Source organism: Telmatherina bonti, assembly GCF_933228915.1.
Source record: "Telmatherina bonti genome assembly, chromosome: 15".
Classification (NCBI taxonomy): Eukaryota; Metazoa; Chordata; class Actinopteri; order Atheriniformes; family Telmatherinidae; genus Telmatherina; species Telmatherina bonti.
In genome coordinates this window covers 26,384,643-26,404,092 of record NC_136613.1, presented here as the reverse complement: position 1 = coordinate 26,404,092, position 19,450 = coordinate 26,384,643, and the positions used below count along the sequence as shown (strand labels likewise).

General features: G+C 38.6%; 1 protein-coding gene across 1 annotated transcript in view; it reads right to left on the bottom strand.

Annotated features, from left to right (window-relative positions):
* Positions 1–19,450, bottom strand: part of stxbp5l (syntaxin binding protein 5L) — a gene marked incomplete at its 5' end in the record, with an annotated part of 175,901 nt that overhangs the window by 83,747 nt on the left and 72,704 nt on the right. The window contains 2 exons of the mRNA XM_079253891.1: positions 557–657; positions 9,920–10,001. Of these exons, the coding sequence (XP_079110017.1) occupies positions 557–657; positions 9,920–10,001 (183 nt within the window). The remainder of the gene's footprint in view (positions 1–556; positions 658–9,919; positions 10,002–19,450) is intronic.

Here is a 19,450-nt window from a genome sequence, read left to right as displayed (position 1 = left end):
ATAAATGCAAAAATTCAAAATTTAAATTTAAAATCATACAGAAAAGGACTACTGTGCCATAAGCAATATTTTTTAAATTCCTTTAACTTTCCTACCAAATAGTAGTTTGCTTCAGTGCAATGACAGCCGGTTTTCTGTGGTTCCAGGTCTGAGGTACAAACCCGTGTCTAGAAAGCGGTTTCACACAGCCTGAGACAAAGTAAGAGGAAGCCAAATCTTTTTATGTACTACAGCAGCAAAGCTAAAGGAATTATCTTCGGAAGCAGTGTGATGGGGAAGCAGAGTTTCACTAGGTAACATAGTTAAAAGAACAGGAGTCCTCCGCTCCAACAGCTTGTAGGCGCTGAGTCGCATTCATCAGGGTGAGAGGGAGCCAAAGGTGGGGCTGTGGGCTCGCATCAGGAACTACCTGTGCAAACTGAATTCAGTGATGCGAGTGACTGTCACACAGACCTTTCACAAAAGCAAGATATGGAATCTGTGGGCATCGACTGTGAATGTTTTTCTCTGTGTGTGCAGATATGATTGTGGGTGTTGGAGCTGAAACCGTGCTTACCGCTCTCTGTTGAATTTGAGTGAATGAAGGACAGCCGGCCGCCTCTGCCGCAGGTTCCACAAGTGTAGCGTGTCGTCTGCACAAGCTGTGACTAGCGCCCCCTAAGAACAAAAACATGAGGCATTTTATTGATGCACAATTATAAAATGTATGAGTTTATAAACAAACATGAGACAAAGATCATTATAGTATTTTTGCTGAACTTGTATCTTCTATAAGGCAATCTTTGCATTTACAGCAGATACCTTGAATATAATCCAGTATGCTGTGCAGTTGTAATCTTGCTACAGAGATCGCACCCAGCCAGTCCATGCTCAGCTGGACAAAGTCAGCCGTACTGTGAGGGTCATGTTTCTTGAATTCTCCTACGCATTAACACCCATGAACTGCTAAATTACAAACTCCAGAAAAAAAATGAAAAAAACAAGTAAATGCTTCCACGAGTCTCTGGATTATTGATTAACTGGCAGAAAGATCACACTTTATGAGACTGAAGGGTCGTGGAACTAAGAGGCTGGGCAGAAGCTCAGGAGCACCACAGGGGACTGTGCTCTCACATTTTTTCACTCTATCCACCTCCATACACCTCAGAGTTCTGTCATCTAGAAACACTTTGATGACTCTATGGCTGTGGGGTATGCTGTGGACGGACAAGGTTTGGGATGACTCGGGATAAGACTTGACAGGAAATGCAACAGTGAGGCTGTCTACAAGGAGGAATAGAGCAGACTCTCCCCTTCTTTGATGTTCGCAGCAAGATATTGATTATTTAGGGGCAGCATCGTCCGAGACAGTAACTGATAAATGTGGCTGTCTTTATGTTGGAAAATGTTCAGGAGCCACAGTAGGTGGGGAATTTCATTCAAGCTGTTCAGCGTAATGAAAAACACTGCACAACTGAGTATGTTCAGATAGAGGTTTCTTCAGCATCTGCATCAATGGCTTATACTAAAAGTCATACCTGTCCATAAGAAAAACCTTTTATAATGGTTCTATGTGCAAAGGGAGGGGACTCCATTTAGATAAAAGGCTTAAAAAAAAAAAAAAAGAACGAAAAAAAAGAAAGAAAATTAAACATTTCATTAACAATGAAGCAATCTAATTTTGCTTTGGGATTTAGTCAGTAATATTAAATTAGTTTCAAACCTCTGCACACCTCTATCTGCATAGTCTCCTCATCAAAATGCAGAAATGCCTGCAAAGCTTAGTCAGCAAACATTTCAGCAATAACTCCAAACAGATCCAGCAAATTGAACAATCCTGCTTTTCTGCCAGTCAGACTGTCTCAGTGGTGTAAAAACATGGAACTTTTACCAAAATGAATGGAAACTGTGAAAGAAAAAAAAAAAAACAACATAAAAACAAATGAAAAAAAAATCATTTTGATGAAATCCCAGCTTTCAGCTGGTTTTGGCTGAACTTCAGAGGAAAAGTGTAATTACAGTTAAAGTCCCTGTGAGGCTTTGCTACAAGGCATCACTATAAAGACTGGAGCCCAGGGAGAATTAGCTTTAGATTACAGACCTAATCATGGGATTAAAGACTGTAATGTACTGTGGACTGCTTCCCACTGATTTCATTTTTGGTAATATTTTTCCCACTCACCAAATCCACTTCTCTACAAAGCAAAACCGAACTCCAACAACAATTTGCTCATAATGCAGTTTTCCTTAATGAAAAATCAATGATTATTTACAGCTGGAGCAAAAAGAATGACGTGCCGTGGATGACCCCCGCTACATACATTGTGCAAATGCAAATGAAAATGGAAGTAGAATTTAATGAACATCATAATTATTTGAGCATTTTCCACCGACTGCCTCTGATGTTGTTATAAGCCCTGTCTCTGTATAAAGAAAAGGTCACAATGCAGCTCATCCATTTTAAATCTGAGCAACAGGGGATGTGCTGCCGATGGCTTGGCATGTTCAGAAAATTTAAATGTTTGACATTTTTTCTTTCATTTTCCAATATAGCTTCACCTTACAAGGAGTTTTCTTTGCAGTTTAACTCATTTTAATCTTATCATGCCATATAATTGCTTCCCAGGGGGGATTAAAACAATTTATGTAATGATGGAATTATGAATTCCCCATTAACTTGAACCATGCTTTGCTTTTCTGTTTTCTGTGAAGCTGACAGAGCAACCAAATGTGCAAACGTTGACGAGGAGGAGAAGTGGAGAGCAGTTGCTCTCATTTGCATAATCATGCCTGAATACTTTGTGGGTCATTATTTCTTCCTAATGACACATTTAATCCACAATCACATTTTCAATTGTTGATGACCATGATGACATTTTGCAACCATAAACCTAATTCTAGCCTTCAGTGACCTACTCAAAGTATTCTGCTTTTGTTTACTTGTTGCATCGTTACTGTCAACAGTTCAGCTTTTAGGGGAGAAAAAGCTTGTAAAACTTTTAATTTGAAATACCCACAAACATCAGTCAGACAGGAAAATTTTTCAATGAGCTGACCGGGTAAAGCTTGTACAGGACACATGTCATGTAATGATCAGACTCAATGAAACAACTCGTTCTTAAATGCTGCGATTTCTTCAAAACCCCTGGGATCCCTTAAAATAAGAACAAAATGTGCCTTTTCGTTTAGACCATAGCAAACATTATTCAGCACAATTCACAAGCAACACGCTCCTCAAAGGCTGGAGAAGGAGGAAAGTCACATATTCACTGCCAGCTCGTCACACACTGCCACTCGGTCAAGAGCCCTTCATGTCAGTTTTGAATGCTCGGGTAGTTTTACAGCTGAATATTGCCAGTTATCCTGCTGTGGTGGTAAGTGAAACACAAGCAGCGGTAGTAGTAAACAGGAAAATATCATTCTGTAGTGCTTTGTTATCAACAACAAGCACAAATCTTTTAATGATATCCTAGGAGATGAGAGGGATCGAGGTATGGCATCAGATCTGGAAGCTTCTGTTTCAGTTCAGCCTTGAGAAAAATGTTTTTTCCTTTCTTGCTGTCTTCATGTTGTATTTTTCCACAGCCTTTAAAGTACTGTATACTTGAAGAATAGAGTGAGGTTCAGGTTATTAAAATACCTTGTTTAATATTATACAATCCAATATCATCTGTTAAAGACTAGCCAGGTCAGTCCTGACCAATCATCATGGAGGAAGACTGGGTTATAAAAAACATGAGACATGATTTTTTTTTTTTTCCATTTCCTTTCCGTTTAACTGGCATTTTAACTGGAGTCAAACAGATGGTCAATAAAACTACTTGGTTAAATTTAATCAACTTAATCCAGTATATTGGACAAAATCACATTTTATAGCATTTACACTGACAGTATGTGGTACCTCTGTAGTGAAAACACGAGCTCTTTTACAGTATTTTGATTCAAAACCTTTGTAAAAGAATGTATAGTTTTAAGATGAGCTGTCTTTATGTTGCTGCAGTTTTTTTGTCAGCTATTCTGCAAAGCCATGGCATAAAGTGTACAGAAGGAACGAGTGTGAAAGGATGTAGGGCTGCAGATAATGAAGAAAATATATCAGACAGGGACAAAAGACAGTGGAAGAAGCAGGCAGGGTGAAAGTCTGTCTGCCTCTGATGGTGGCATTATCTTGCTATTGTCATATCAAAAAAAGGCAAGGCAATCAGGAGGAAGCATGGCGTACAGCAGGGGTAAAAATAGGAACCAAGAGAGCCAAAAGAGAACTGCTCCACAAAAATCATTAGAAGATGCTATTATCTTAAGCTCAGGAATGTAAAATATGCTGTAAAACACAACAAAGATTTTGTATCAAGTTTTATAATCCTCCAAAGAGTCTCTATTCCTGTGAAATTAAAGCTCCGTGTAGCTGACAAAGGTGAGTAAAGCAAGAAAAACACTTAAAGCATACCTTAACATGTCAGTTCAACTGACAGAAAGGTTGTTAACATTTGTGTCACGATAGCTTAATCAGCTGTGGCGAGCTCTGGTCATTTTGGTTCACGACAAGGTTGAAGCATTTCAAAAAATAAATTACTTTTCCCTAAATTAACTGATTTACTCAGTGACATGCTGCAGACTCTCATCCACTATCTGGTAGTTTGCCGAAAAGAGGAGAGATGGCCAGTGCTGAATGCTGCTTTAGCCTATTAACTATTACTTTGCATGTGGTAAACAATGTGTTTCAAATGATTATTGTGATCTTTTTGCTCTTTTATCCTAAATATTCAATGCAAATGACAATTAATAAACTTAGAGTTGCATAATAATCTGGATTTTAAGATAAACATAACTACCAATGATAAAAACTGTGTTGTGTTTGACAATAACTTCCATCAGTGTTCCAAATTCCATCCAACCATTATCCTGACCACTTAGTCCGATTCAGGGTCGCAGGGAAGCTTGAGTCTATCCCAACAGTTTTTGGGCGAAAGGAGGGATACACCCTGGACAACTCGCCAGTCCATCACACGGCCACACTCACTCTTATGGGCAATTTAGAGAAACTAATCAACCTAACATGCATGTCTTTGGATGGTGGGAGGAAGACGGAGTACCCAGAGAGAACCCACGCATACACGGGAGAACATGCAAGTGTTCCAAATTATTATGCAAAACAGTTCCATAACATTAAATATGCCCTAAAAGCCGGAAAATGTACTTGTCATACTTTTAGCATCAAATATACATTTTTTTAAAAAAGAACAAAAAAAAAAAACAAACAAACAAACAACAAGAACTATTTAACAGATGCAGTTCCTTGTTAATTTGGAGCCTTTTTAAAAAAATCATTTTAATGACTGTCATCCACTGAACATTTACATATAGATAGTTTCTGCCAGTATCGCATTGGTTGTCAGTGAATGATACTGATCACACAATGCATTTTCTCACATTATACATACTGCAAACAAGGATTTTTTGCAGCGCAATTAAAAAAAAGAAAATAAAAACCAACAAAACAACAACTTCTATAACAGCTGTACGTAATTTAGCCTGAAACATAATTTCATCTCATTGCTAATCTTGCAGGCTTGTTGAAAAATGTCAGCCATCTACCAACCATCCAGATCTAGTTCATTACAGTTTGACAATTGGTCTCTATGTATTTCAGGACCAGCTGCAAATGTTTCTCTTTGCGAGTATTGGGTTTTTGCCAACACTGCATGGAAATTGTGACTTGCTTAATAACATGGAACAGTCTCTTGAAGTAGTTTCTTTTTAATTAAGATCAAGTAAAAAATTGTCAGACCTATATCAGATTGTTATCAGTGATCTAAAGACAATAATATGGAACAGTGTCAAGTTTCAACAAGTGCAAAAGTTTCAACAAGTGTGCATTATTTAGGATTTCTTTTTAATTACAAATTTTTTACTGAATAAAAAAAGTTATCCAGTCTTGGGATGTCTAAAATAAATAAAGATATCTGACAAGATCATTGTTATCCGCATTAATGCCATCATTCTGCTATCATTCATTCATTCATTCATTCATTCATTCATTCATTCATTTTCCTAACCGCTTAATTGCCTAATCGCTTTTCCTCTCCTTTCCTCCGGATGACACAACTGTCTCAATGAGAATATCAGCTTGCCTTGCTGATATCTCGGCATGGATGAAGGCTCGCCACCTTCAGCTCAATCTGTCCAAGACAGAGCTCATTGTCTGCCCAGCCAATCCTTCCTTACATCTGCAATTAAGTGTGAAGCTTGACTCTGTCACACTTGTTCCTACGCCTGCTGCCCGAAATCTTGGGGTCATGGTGGATGACCAGTTGACCTTTAAGGTCCATGTTGCATCGGTTGCCCGTACCTGCCAATATGCTTTCTACAACTTCAAGAGAATCAGACCGTACCTGACAGAACACACGACTCAGCTGTTGGTTCAGGCTCTGGTCATCTCACTGCAATTCCCTACTGGCAGGTCTGCCTGGATGCTCTGTTAAACCTCTGCAGATGATCCAGAATGCCGCAGCGTGTCTGGTTTTCAACCAACCCAAACGAGCTCATGTCACTCCACTGCTAATCGCTCTTCACTGGCTTCCAGTCGCAGCACGCATCACATTTAAAGCTTTGCTTCTGGCTTACAAAACAGTAACTCCCATCTACCTTCACTCCCTAATCCAGGCCTACACTCCCTCTCCACAGCTACGTTCCACTAGTGAAAGATGCTACGTGTTACCACTACAATGTGGGACTAAATCATTAGCCAGACACTTTTCTTCTGTTGTGCCACAATGGTGGAATGATCTCTCAAACTCTGTCCGCTCTGCTGAGTCCCTGTCTACCTTTAAGAGCAAGCTGAAGACTCAGCTCTTCAAGTAGCACTTCGACACTTAGTACAGCTATATTTGTTGGAGTGCAAGTTGGAGAACTTAGCCCAGTTCTTTGCAACAAACTTTATGGTATTAATTCTTTGTATTATAACATAGGTGATATTATGGGGTGAGAAGGGAGTAAACAAAAATACAAAACCAAAAAAAAAAAAAAAAAAAAAAGCCTATAGCACTTCATCGAAGGATCTGCATCCAAGTGGACAGTCCACTAGCACCTTCCTACAATGTCCTCTGCTGTTTGATTTTGTGCTTGTGTTGCTCTCACTCATATGTAAGTTGCTTTGAATAAAAGTGTCTGCTAAATGACTGTAGAATAGAATAATCTAATTCAAGGTTGCAAGGAAGCTGGAGCCTATCCCAGCAGTCTTTGGGCAAAAGGCAGGGTACACCCTGGACAGCTCGCCAGTCCATCGCAGGGCTATCATTTTATCTGTATACTATCTGTATTAACTTTTTATTGCCAAGATTTACTCTAATTTATTTATTTACATGTGTGTTTACTATATACAGTACCAGTCAAAAGTTTAGACACACTTTCACAATAGATTTATGATGTGTCCAAACGTTTGACTGGTAGCGTAGATGTTTGCTGCAGTGACAGCAGCTTCCTGATAGTATTCAGAACCACACCAAATTATCCATCCATTTATATATACATAGATGGAAAAATGAATGGATGACTGATAAATTGCGTGTCTCTATGTGTGTCAGGCTACTAAAAAAACATCTCAATAACATCATTTTAAAATGTATTATTCATTGGGAAAAAAAAGATCAATAAACAAATTGAAATCAGGAAAACAAATACATTAATAAGCCGATTTGTAACCTTGTGGGGACCACATCCTTTTATAATTGCAACTTAAAATAAATCAAAATCTATAGATAAACTGGGTTTTATGGTTTCTGTGTGAAAGAGGAATGACTAATCATTTTAATATGTGCACGTGGGTGCATGCAAACGGAACAGCTATAAGGAATAAGTGATTATACCACACAGAATGTAAAGGGGTCAGGCTACATTTTCAGCTAGCCATTAAGAGGGCTTCCAGCAGCCAACATCAAGAGAAGGCTTTGAGACAGAACCACAGTTTAATCATAGTGTCAAACAATGGAAAAATCCACAGTTTTAAATATGAGAAACTGGTAGGACGTTCATTCATTCATTATCCTAACTGCTTAATCTGACTAAGGGTCATGGGGATGCTGGAGCCTATCTCAGCAGTCTTCGGGCGAAAGGCGGAGTACACCCTGGACAGCTTGCCACTTCATTGCAGAGCCACACAGAGAAAAACAACTCACTCCTCACTATGGGCAAATTAGAGTAACCAGTTAACCTAAAATGCATGGGAGGAAGCCAGAACAACATGCAAACTCCACACAGAAAGGCCACTGTCCAAACCTCACCCCAGCTGAAGATCAAACCAGTAACCTTCTTGTTGAGAGGCCACAGTGCTAACCACTATTCCACCGTGCGGCCTGCCTGGTAGGATGTATGCAAGTAAATATGGTCAAGAAATACACATTTACTACTACATTGAAATTTTGTAAAAGTATAATTGTGCAAAAATGCAAATGCAGCAAATAATAAAAAAACAGCATTCGTGGCACGCACACACACTAAACTGTCAGAACACGGAAGCGTGCTTTTACAAATCCACTTGAACCTAAATGCTACTGAAGCATGCATCCTCTCAACTAGACACGCACTGTTCCACTGTTATACAAACATTCGGGTACTTGGACTTTTTACACACATAGTTACACCCACCAACAAAGTCGATACCTGTCACCAACACATGAACCCCACTTCAAGCCCATCCACCTCCATTTCCCACAGACACATCACAAGTAGGTCAGTGAGGGATGGAGAAGTGGGCTGAAAGAGCCAGTGGGCTTAAAAAGAAATAGACTGGGTAAAGATGTAAAAAAAAAAAAAAAAAAAAAAAAAAGAGGAGAGATTACTGCAGAATAAAGGAGAAGAGAGAAGAGAAGCAGTTTAATGTCAGAGACCTGTGTGACCCAGCTTCTGCTCCTTCACTAACACGAGGGCCATTTTTCCCCTAATACGCCCACATTATTTTGTTAGCGCACAAAACAGGGCATTAAACTACTGTTAAACTTTGAAAATCCTCTACTTCACAGCACCATGTGTCAGCCCACACACAACTGGTCTGTCAATAAAGCAAGGAAGAAAGCCAGCGAACAGATTATTTTACTCACAGACAGAAAAAAAATCATGGTGTTCTTTATCAAGTAATGATTATAATCATCATCTTATCAGAATAGTTAATTATCCAGCACTGTGACTCCTGTTGGGTTTTATGGTCAGTGTTTTTTTTTCAATGTTTGTTTTGCAACAACGATCCCTGTTATGTCTGTCATGTTTAAAAGATAATACCATAGTGGGTTGGACTTATCAGTAACGCATAGGGGAAGCTAGAGATTTATTATTGTGAAAGATATCAACTTCCATCCATCCTCTATGTTTTTCAATAAGACAATCCACACATGCAGACATACCAAGCTGAGGTTTGGACCAGGAACTGTCTTTCTGTGAGAGGATAATGCCGCCCATCACACTGCTATGTGTCTGTTTTCTGTTGTATTTGTCCAGATTTACAAAATAATCACCTAATTTTGGTGGCTATGTGGCTTTATTAAGAGATACATTCTCTCATTATTTTCTCTGTGTTCTCATTTGCTTCATTTGATGTTAGGTTGCAAAATTACACAGACACATAAAACCAAGGAGCCTTTCAAAATATAAACCTCGTGTAGCCTAATAAACAGTGGTCTAAGCTTCTTGAAAATATTATTTCATACGTTGATATCCAATTCACATTTAATTCTAATATGTGAAATTATAATCTAGAAACTAATGAAATTACAGGAATAATTAGAAATACAGGCTTCCTGAGTTTCCATTTGGGCTTTAACACTGTAAGTTCTTGACCTTAGTGTGTGAAGTGTCTCTAGGTTGTTATTTGTCTTACTTATTCAAATTTTCCCTGCCAATCTAGTTTTCCACAGTGTTACAAAATAATATAAGCCTTTCCGAGTCTTACCTCATTGATAAGAAACTGAAGCTGAAGAACAGCTGCTCCACTCTCGTGCTGACAGTAGCAGTCCACTCCTGGTCGTCCCAGTCTGAGGGCATCACAGAGTCAAGGAAATATACACAGGTATCATGTAAGTGTTGTTACCTGGGCTTCAACTGCAAGGGCTTGGTGCTGGTTTCATAAGGAAGCAGAGAAGTGATTATACCACACAGAATGTTAAGGGGTCAGGCTACATTTTCAGCTAGCCATTAAGAGGGCTTCCAGCAGCCAACATCAAGAGAACGCTTTGAGACAGAACCACAGTTTAATCATTTTAACGTGCCTCTGTGTGTGTGTGTGTTGATCTTGGACCGTATTTTAAACAACTGTGTTATAACAAAGTTATTGTAAGGACATTTCATGCAACTAAATTGTTGGTATTTTATCAGACATGATAGACAGTGAGTACATTATTAAAAAGAAATGAGAAGCCCCGGAATAAGCATTATTTATTTATTTTATTTGAGCTACACAAAAAAAACCAAAAAAACCCCCCCAAAAAAAACCATTTTATTTGTAAAACAGAATAATAGTGTACCCTTAATTTGTACTGGAAAAAGCTGTTATACAGGTATAGTTACCACAGGAAGTGTCCTTGTACATCTTTTAAAGCAGGTGGAAACCAGCAGGAGCAGGACATGACAACGTGAAAACAGAGCCTGTTGGAAGTGACTCAGGAGCTGTTATTCAGTCACTGCAGTGACTTAGTTCAGAGTTCTCTGCAGTACGTTGCCAACATCGTTCACAATACACACACACACACACACACACACACACACACACACACACACACACACACACACACACACACACAAAACAAAACTGAAATCAGTCCTTTTCCTTTTGTAATTCAGTAGCATTTTTTTTTCTTTTATGGTAAATTCTAAACTAATAATAGATCAAAATAAAACATGGCTGATACAGTAGATGTCAAAAACAGATATCAGCCACATATGAACTGCAGTGCTCTGTTACAAAACTTGCAGTAAGATGTGGCTGGTTAGATTATCCTCCCATTCGGCCTGAAGAGATTTCTGTCAACCTTGCTTAGTGTCACTTGTTACCCATGACACCTTGCAAACAGCTCAGGGCAAGGTGATTGTGCGAGCCACAATCAAATAAATGTTCAATTGGCTGACATCACAAAACAGAAAAAAAACAAAAAAGATGAATGAAAAATAAAGCAAAGTTAAACACAAACTAAATGTTGATAAAAGGGGGCACGGGAGGCTGATCCTCCTGCAGTAGAAGAGGGAACATTGTTCTCATTCATTTGCTCATATTGTTTTGATGTGATGTTTTCACATGCAAACATCTGCTGATCTATGTAAGAACATCTATAACTCCCTTCATGTACATTATTATGCACCACTCATTAATTATGCAGCCATTATTACTGATTTAATTTGGAGTTGTATTGCACCAGTCATGATGTAATATTTTTCCTACATGCAACATTTCAAAATATTGGCAGAGAGAGTACATTTTTTGACAATCTCAGAATAAGTTGAGAGCCAACTGAGTCAGACTTATAACATCTAGGCAGCTATTCAGGAGGCAGATTCAGTGTACTACTGAGCCAGACTGCAATTTTTTTTTTTTTTTTTTTTTTTTTTGTGTACTCGGGAGAAAAATCTAACAAGTCACAGAATACAGCTTTCTATATGACACTGAAGTGAAATTTCAAATCACTTTTCAGATGAATTGCAGCTTAAAAGAGTGTAGGTGGTCTTTAGAAACATTGATAAATACAGACAGTTGTCCCTTTTATCGTCAAACCAGTATTATTATTGTTTTACTTGATCAATACACCTTTTTCTTCTCCTGTCACTGCAATGCATTATCCGTCAGTAATGAATGCTGAATCAGCAAGATGTAGAACAGACGTTGTCATGTCTGTTCGTCAAGTTAATGGTGTGATGAGGCACCAAACATCAGACATGAAGCTGACTAAGAGTTGTGACCTTGACAAACTTAAGGTTGCTGTCAGACAGCTGCTTAAGGTCTATGGCTGTGCACGTCTCTGCTTGCACCCAATATGTATGTGTTATGGACTGAAATTGCTTCACAGCTGCAGCCCAGACAAGAGACCCTAAAGGAATGGTCAATGCGAGAAAAGGCACCAGTTCACACACAGAGAAATGCACACACACTCTACAGACCTCTTCAGTCACTGAATGCTCCTCACATGTTAGTATGTGAATGTACGACCACCCAATGCATGCTCGCAACTAAATGGATAAATGGTTAATCCAAAGCACAAGTGATGCAAGTGAAGCAGTGATGCAGGAACTATTGTTAATAAAGGTGCTTAATTTAGGTTCCAGTAATGAAAATTCAAATTAATTAATGTTAAAGGTTAAGGCCCAAGTCCATTAAAATCAGAGTTTAAAGAGGAGCAAGGATTAGTGTGAGCAGCAGGTTCTAAAGCTTTTATACACCAGAGGCTGGTAGATTAGAATTCTTTCACCTGTACTTCTGTACTCACTATTTTTTATTCACTCTGTCTCGCCCAGATCGACTGGACTACATTGATGGGGTGGGGGGATAGATAGCAAACATTCAAGCTTATTCAAAGAATGGCCACCTTTTGTTCTCAAGCACCACCAAACCGCAAAGAAGTGTCTGTTTTTTCAGGCTATGTCAATACACCAAGGACAATGAAACAGTCCTGTTCACATAAAATAGTCGATATGTATTTCAGTTTTAAATGCTCACACTGCAGGCAGTCTCAACTTTAAAGGCTAGACTGAAAAAACTCAAAGGTCGAGCTACAAGTAGCCCCTGCTTCAGCCTGTTTATTATACACCAGCAAAGAGTGCACGTCTTACTTTTTGCAGTATCATCAAGTTATCCAAACACATCTTTGTTGTATCAGTCATTTTTTCTTCTAACACCTACTTTTATTTGGAGTATAGTTAAACTTAAAGATAATATTAATGCATTGGTTTTGAGTAAGAGGTCTCTGAACACTAGAAAAAAGGAGTTGGTCAGTCGCATTATAAGACACGGTAAAATCTCACTGAGTCCCAGGATTGGAAAGAAGGTGAACATTTTCTATCATTATTTTTCATGTAAGATTTAAGGAAATAATGGTTAAGGAAGTCTTATGTGATGAACAACTGAATTCGCAAACAATTGCAAAACAGAAATAAGTAACACAAATCTTTTGCACATAGCTGGATTGTTGGCTTAGCTTGTTAGCATGTCAGGTAAGCTAGCTCTCGCACGATAACAGAACAGTGTTAGAAACTATTTTCGGAGGAATCCAGCTAAAGAAAAAAGTAGCTTAATCCTACTAGGTAACACAATCCTGTAAAAATTTGTCATGGTGTCGTGTTGTATGGTGTTTAGTTCTCATTTCCTGTCTTATTTAGTAGTTTTTCCTCTTGTATATTTGGTTTAGGTTCCCCTTAGTGTTAATTAGTTCCACTGGTTTCCGCTAGTTAATGCAATCCACCTTTGTCTCGTTGTGTTGACTTCATTGAAATACAAGCCTCAGCATTTCCTCTGCTTTCTGCCTCTCCATTGTGCATTTGAGTCAACATCTGCACTTAACTCCATAACAAAATTTCTGCCTCTTTTATAGTCCCCTCTTAAATATAGACTAAGTAGTTCACTATGAAAACTGGACTGGGTGTGAGCATAAATGACTACTTGAGTCCAATATGGTAATTGTGCAATGTCTTTTCTTTTGCAGACATTTTAAAGAATATTTTTGACCTATATTTTTTATGTAGATGTTGAGCATATTGTGTTTTCCTCATGTTTATATTAATTTGTGGGGCTATACTGCTGCTGAAACTACTAATTTCCCAAAGGGCACCTGCCAAATCGGATCAATAAAGTTTTATCTAATCTAACCTAATCTTCTGAAAAACGGCTACTTCTGTTCTGCAGACTTCTTATCTCAGAAAATCAGCATGGTGGCTTCTTTGGGTTGAGGTCATGTTAAACCAATTCAATGAATAACGTTAGATTTTCTCACCAAATGAGTGTGTGTATGTGCATCTCTGTGTGTGCTTCAAGAGCCCACTTGAAAGGGAATGGTGGACTCAAACCATCTCTCTGTCAGTCGACATCATTCTCTTCCCCACAGGCAGTCTTTGTGCGCATCACATTCAAATTCACATCACATGCGAGACACATCAAAACACAAAAGACGCTGTCAAAACAAAGGCTCATGTGCAGGTGAAGTCGCCTACACCCGTATAGGAGGCAGACACTTCTGCTGCAAGCAGACAGCAGAAAATGTCAGAGCAGAACTGCTCAATGTAGAATTTGATGATATTCAAAAACCTGTAAGCAAAAAGAAACAAGTTATGAAAAAACTGTAGCCCACCTATACCCGTTGTCTGTAGGTAAGGGCCCCTGGGATACCAGAATCTTGAGCCAGGAGATAGAGTACTCGTAAAAAATCTTGGACTGAAAGGAAAGCACAAGCTTGAGAATCGCTGGTGTGATGTTCCCTATGTCATAGTACAGCAACTGCCAAACTTGCCTGTTTACAAGGTGAAACCTCAAAACGGCAATGGAAAAGTTAAGACACTCCACCGAGATAATGTCTTGCCGATTGGAGACCTTGTGAGAATCCCAATGCAGGATGATGAGGAAGAGGTGCAAAGAAAGCCACGTACTCGAAGTAGTGTGCACAAAAGGCATAGTCCTTCTGACAACAACTCAACAAAAATGTCCTCAGACTTTGAGTATGCCCAACCTCGGAAATCCTACAGAACCTATCTTGAACAAATACTGAGACAAAGAAGTGAAAGGCATCATAATGTAACTGAACAAGATGAAGTAAACTCTTTTCGAGAAGAACTTGAACCGGATAATGTCCCTGATTCAGACTCTGAGCCAGAACCTGTTTCAAGTGATGACGAAGACACACGACCAAACTCTCAGAATGTAATTCTGACACAAAGACATAGACCAAGACGAACTGTTAAACCTGTCGTCAGATTAACCTATGATCAGCCAGGCAAATCAAAAGATCAACCCCTCACTATAGTACATAGAGGTGTTACCATACATGTTGGTGAAAGTTAATTGCACCCTTTACTCGTAGTTCTAGTCCGATGAGGACATCAGACATTTAGAAGGGGGAGGGTGTAACCTGGATAAAATGTAAATACACTTGTTATAAATAACAAGTGTATTTACATTTAATAAACGTGTAGTTTGGCATGGACAGTTGTCTCCAGGGTGGACAGCTGATGAAGCTTTCCGAGGGCTTTATTTTATCTAACCTTATAACGTCAAACGTATTATATTTGATGCATAGTTTTTGAGATATTGTTCATCACTTTATGGTAGAAACTTTCCTCAAAACCTTCTTGTACACCATATGATGCTGGTCCTGTCCTCCAGTGGACACCAGGAAGCAGAAGACTACATTAAAATAATTTTGAGCTATCACATGGTAAGAAATGGTAAACATATCAAACATAAATAGTGATTTTCTTTTAATTGTACTTTTTTAAAGGACCAAATAAACACTTCAGGATAACAAAAAAAAAAAACTTTTCTGCACAGTTTTTCTAAGGTTGGGCTTTAAAGGGTTGAAATTCCTAAACATTAAGAAATTGCACAATGCCATTCTGTTCTTTTTAGATTTAAAAATCTGTGGTATCATGTAATAACTTCAAAAGAAGATATTCACTGGTTAAAATGGGATTTGTGGAGTTAGATTGGGTGTGAACAAATTCACGGTCAAAGTATTCGGAAAGACCCCATTTTTGTGGGGTGTTTCCTCCCAAAGCAATAACAATCATCACTTCTTAATCTTGGTATGTAACCTACCTAATCATGAACTGTGTGTATCCAAATCTTTATCATTTTGTTCAGCCTCACCTCATCAGAGTTGGCCTTTGCATGCAATGTTCACATGTCGAGCTATGATTAAATGAAGATTTAGAAGTGAAGTTACATAATCCCAAATATATATTCACATTAATCCTGATAGTACTTTTATTTAAATGTTTCTTTTAGGCAAGCCTGAAACTCTTGTTACTTTTCTGTGTGCCATCTTCATCTACTCAGTAACATATAGTCAAAGGTTTGTACACACTTTTACATTAAATCTAATGGGAAAGTGTGTTAAAAATATTGATAATACCATATAAAAGGAGCACTTGAGAGATGTTATGAGGGGTGACTACAACGCTGAAAGTACAGACTACTAGTTGAAGACATAATCAAAACCCTGTGAAGCGCAGGATGGAAGCGATCCGGGGAAGGATCCAAGATACAGTGGTATTTTATTTAACCTATACGGGTTTGGGTGTGTTGGGGAAAATTGTTATGAGTTTGGTTTGTATTAAGTATTAGACATATATGCATTGATTTGCTGTGATCCTGCTGTGTTTTGTGTCTATGCACAAAGCTTTCTTTAAGTCATATGATCCTTGTCTGGAATGTGCAGACAAAGTCTGAGACAGGAAGAGTTTCCTGCAGGGCATCTGTTTTTGTCAACTGCTTGGTTGACCAGTTGTCTAGAGGTTAAAGGTAATAAAGTAATATAGTGAGTGATTGATGCTTAGTGAGTTCAGTTTAGTCTTAAATAAGAGATAATGATTGTTTCATATGGTCTGCCCAGCAACTAGGAGGAGTTAAGCATGGTTTATAATTGGGTGTTACTTCAGCATCTGGAGAGAGAGTTCTCTCTCCAAGCTCCAGCGTGTGCTTGTATTAGTTTATAATAAAATGTTCATTGTAAGAAGACAGTTGACTCTTAGATGTATTACAACTTCTCAAGACCAGAGTATTTTCCACCACAGTTTTTGGGGGCTCGTCTCGGGATCCTGCGTCAGTCCGCCCAGGTTGGTGATAGACGGGTTGGCCACCTGAATCCACAGATTCATCCTAAGAACCTCAATTAGAGAATTTCAGAGGACAGGACGTCTTTCTCCCACCCGTGGTCGACTACGCCAGGACTCCTTCTGAACCAGTGTGAAAAGGCAATGGTGAGAAGTGTTATTCTAAATTTATATTAATTTTCAGACTCAAACTGGAGTCAAACATTACTAGAAATTTATCACAAATTAATAATCAATCTCTTAATTAATAATCACAATATTTTTCTGTTTTGTGGTCAATTGTCTTCATTATTCTCATTGTGACAGGGATTCTCCTCCTCACCTCCTCATCGAAAGAATAACTCAAGGGATAAGAGAATAACTTAAGACGAGATCAGGTTGACGTCATAAATAAAATCCTGTGAGTTTAAGTTAAGTTTAGGTTAAAGTTTAAGTTAAAAATTGTGAGTAACAAGACCAAGTCGTAAGTGCTGTGAGCTCGAGAAGCAAGACCAGGCCAACTTTGAGTTAGAAGACTGAGAGGAAAGCCATCTTGAGTGAGGAGGAACAGAGAAGAAACTGTGTGGGCTGGTTTCTGGAGACATTGAGAATTTTGCCTGATAATTCTACAAAGGTGTGGGATTGACCCTCTGTGTACATCCGCTGCAAACAGAACTAGTTCCTTTGCAGTAGGAGGTTGATGTACAGCACCATTAAGAAGTTGAAATCTCTGTCTTCATGTGAGGGGAAACTGGGGTGGTTGTGTAAAATTTCCTGTGTTAAACTTGATTGGACTGATTGTGTGGAGAATTAAAACCACGTCTTGTGAAGCCACACCGGACTCTCGCAGGAGAGCCTAGAAGCTTGTGTGGGGGTAGACAAACGTGGGGGCACGACCCATTCACATGCATTCATCCAACTGTTGAAGTGAATTGTTTGTGTAAAATCTAATTTACTGCAGTAAGAAAAAAAAAAAAGAAAAAAAACAAACAACAAAAAATGTATGAGAGAAGGAAGTGAGGAAAAGAGTGTGTTCATTAAAGGCCTTCTGCTCACTGACGGAGATGATGTCATAGCATGTTAGGCAGAAACAAACATATAAATCCTGTGTAAAATAGCTGCTTGTGCTTTTCTTCCTAAAGCTTTTATAAGAGCATAAAAGCCACTCCCTGTATGAATGTGGAAACCTTTTCCTAAGGAAAAGCAATTCTTTATTATCACCTGAGAACATTTTAAAGAGCAACAACATATTAAGAATGAAAAATCTGAAATGTGAGAGATGTGATTTATAGTATTAGGAACTTACTATGTTAAATTACTGTACATTGTGTAGGCAATAAGCTTAGGTTTCTGTCTGTTCCCTTTCAGACATTCATAAGGTGATTTTTATTCCTTTACTACTGCAATTATTAATTTATGCCTAGCATGTCTAAATAAATCTAGATAAACTGGAAATAAATAATGCAGCTGATGCAAGTTTGGACATTTAACATGTAAAATCATTAATTTCTGATTGTGTTTTGTTTGAGAAATTGTTACACACGTTTGCATTAAAATCATTAAGGAAGAAATGCTGCTGTGAGTGTGTGCATGTACATGCGTGCGTCGTGTTGTTGTAGATGAAAACAGCTTTACCATCAGTATTAGAAGTTTGTTTCTAAATGCTGCTTTAGTTCAAATGTAGATAGGAAACAAACAGCTTTATTATGACCTGAAGGTCTCTGGCTGTTCAGTACCTGAAGTCCAGCTGTTAAAGATGGGTTTACATCTTGTTGCTTTATGCTTATGCTTATGTTCACAATATATTTGGAATAGAAAGCCAGTCTTATCATGATCTCAGTTTTGTCTGTGTTATGCATTAATGAGGATGCTGGCTGTTGCATGTGTGTGTTGCTCCTGAATGGGTCTGTTGGAGTCTAAGAGAGACAAATCAGAGTAAACCATGAGGCTAAACTAGACTACATTACTGATTAAATCAACAGTTCTGAATGAGCTTTATTTAATATATGCAGAGATTCTTCAGTGTGGTTCTGCTTCTGTCATTTAGCAGACATGACATAAACAACACGAGCAGTAAATCAGAAAGGAAATTCCAGCATGGATAAGTGTTGGTCAGACTGCTGGGAGTCCAGTTTGACACATGTCCTGCTATGCAGTACTAGAGGATTTTTCTGGTTGTTGGTTAAGATGAGACTACCTGATAGGAACTTTGCAATAATTAATTAAATGAATTTGGTTACTTTGAATGATTACCTACCAGATAACTGAGTGGCCCTAACTGTTGCTTTGTATTGTTCATGTTTTACTCCATGACTGTTTAGCTTAAACTGACTATCCTCTGCACCCCCCAGGCCTGGCCCCTGACCGACCTCTAGTTGACCCTGACTTGATTTTCCTTTTGATGCTGTTTGCTCTGACTGTGACACGGTGGAGGCTGCAGCTCTCCCGTCTCAGTTCTCGTTACTTGAGCTTACTCTTTAGCTGAAAACAAGTCCATGTTTTGGCGCTCTCTTATGAATGACTTTCTGGATGCCATTTTCCTGAATGTTTTCCTCCCACAGGTTGCAGACGGGGAAATTTCCTTCTGGCTCTCTTTTCAGGTCTTCCTTGGACCAAAAGTACTTTTTCTGGTTCTGATGTACATGCGCATGCGTAACATGGAAACATGGGCCTTTTTGTGATTCTTTTTGCAGGACCCTCA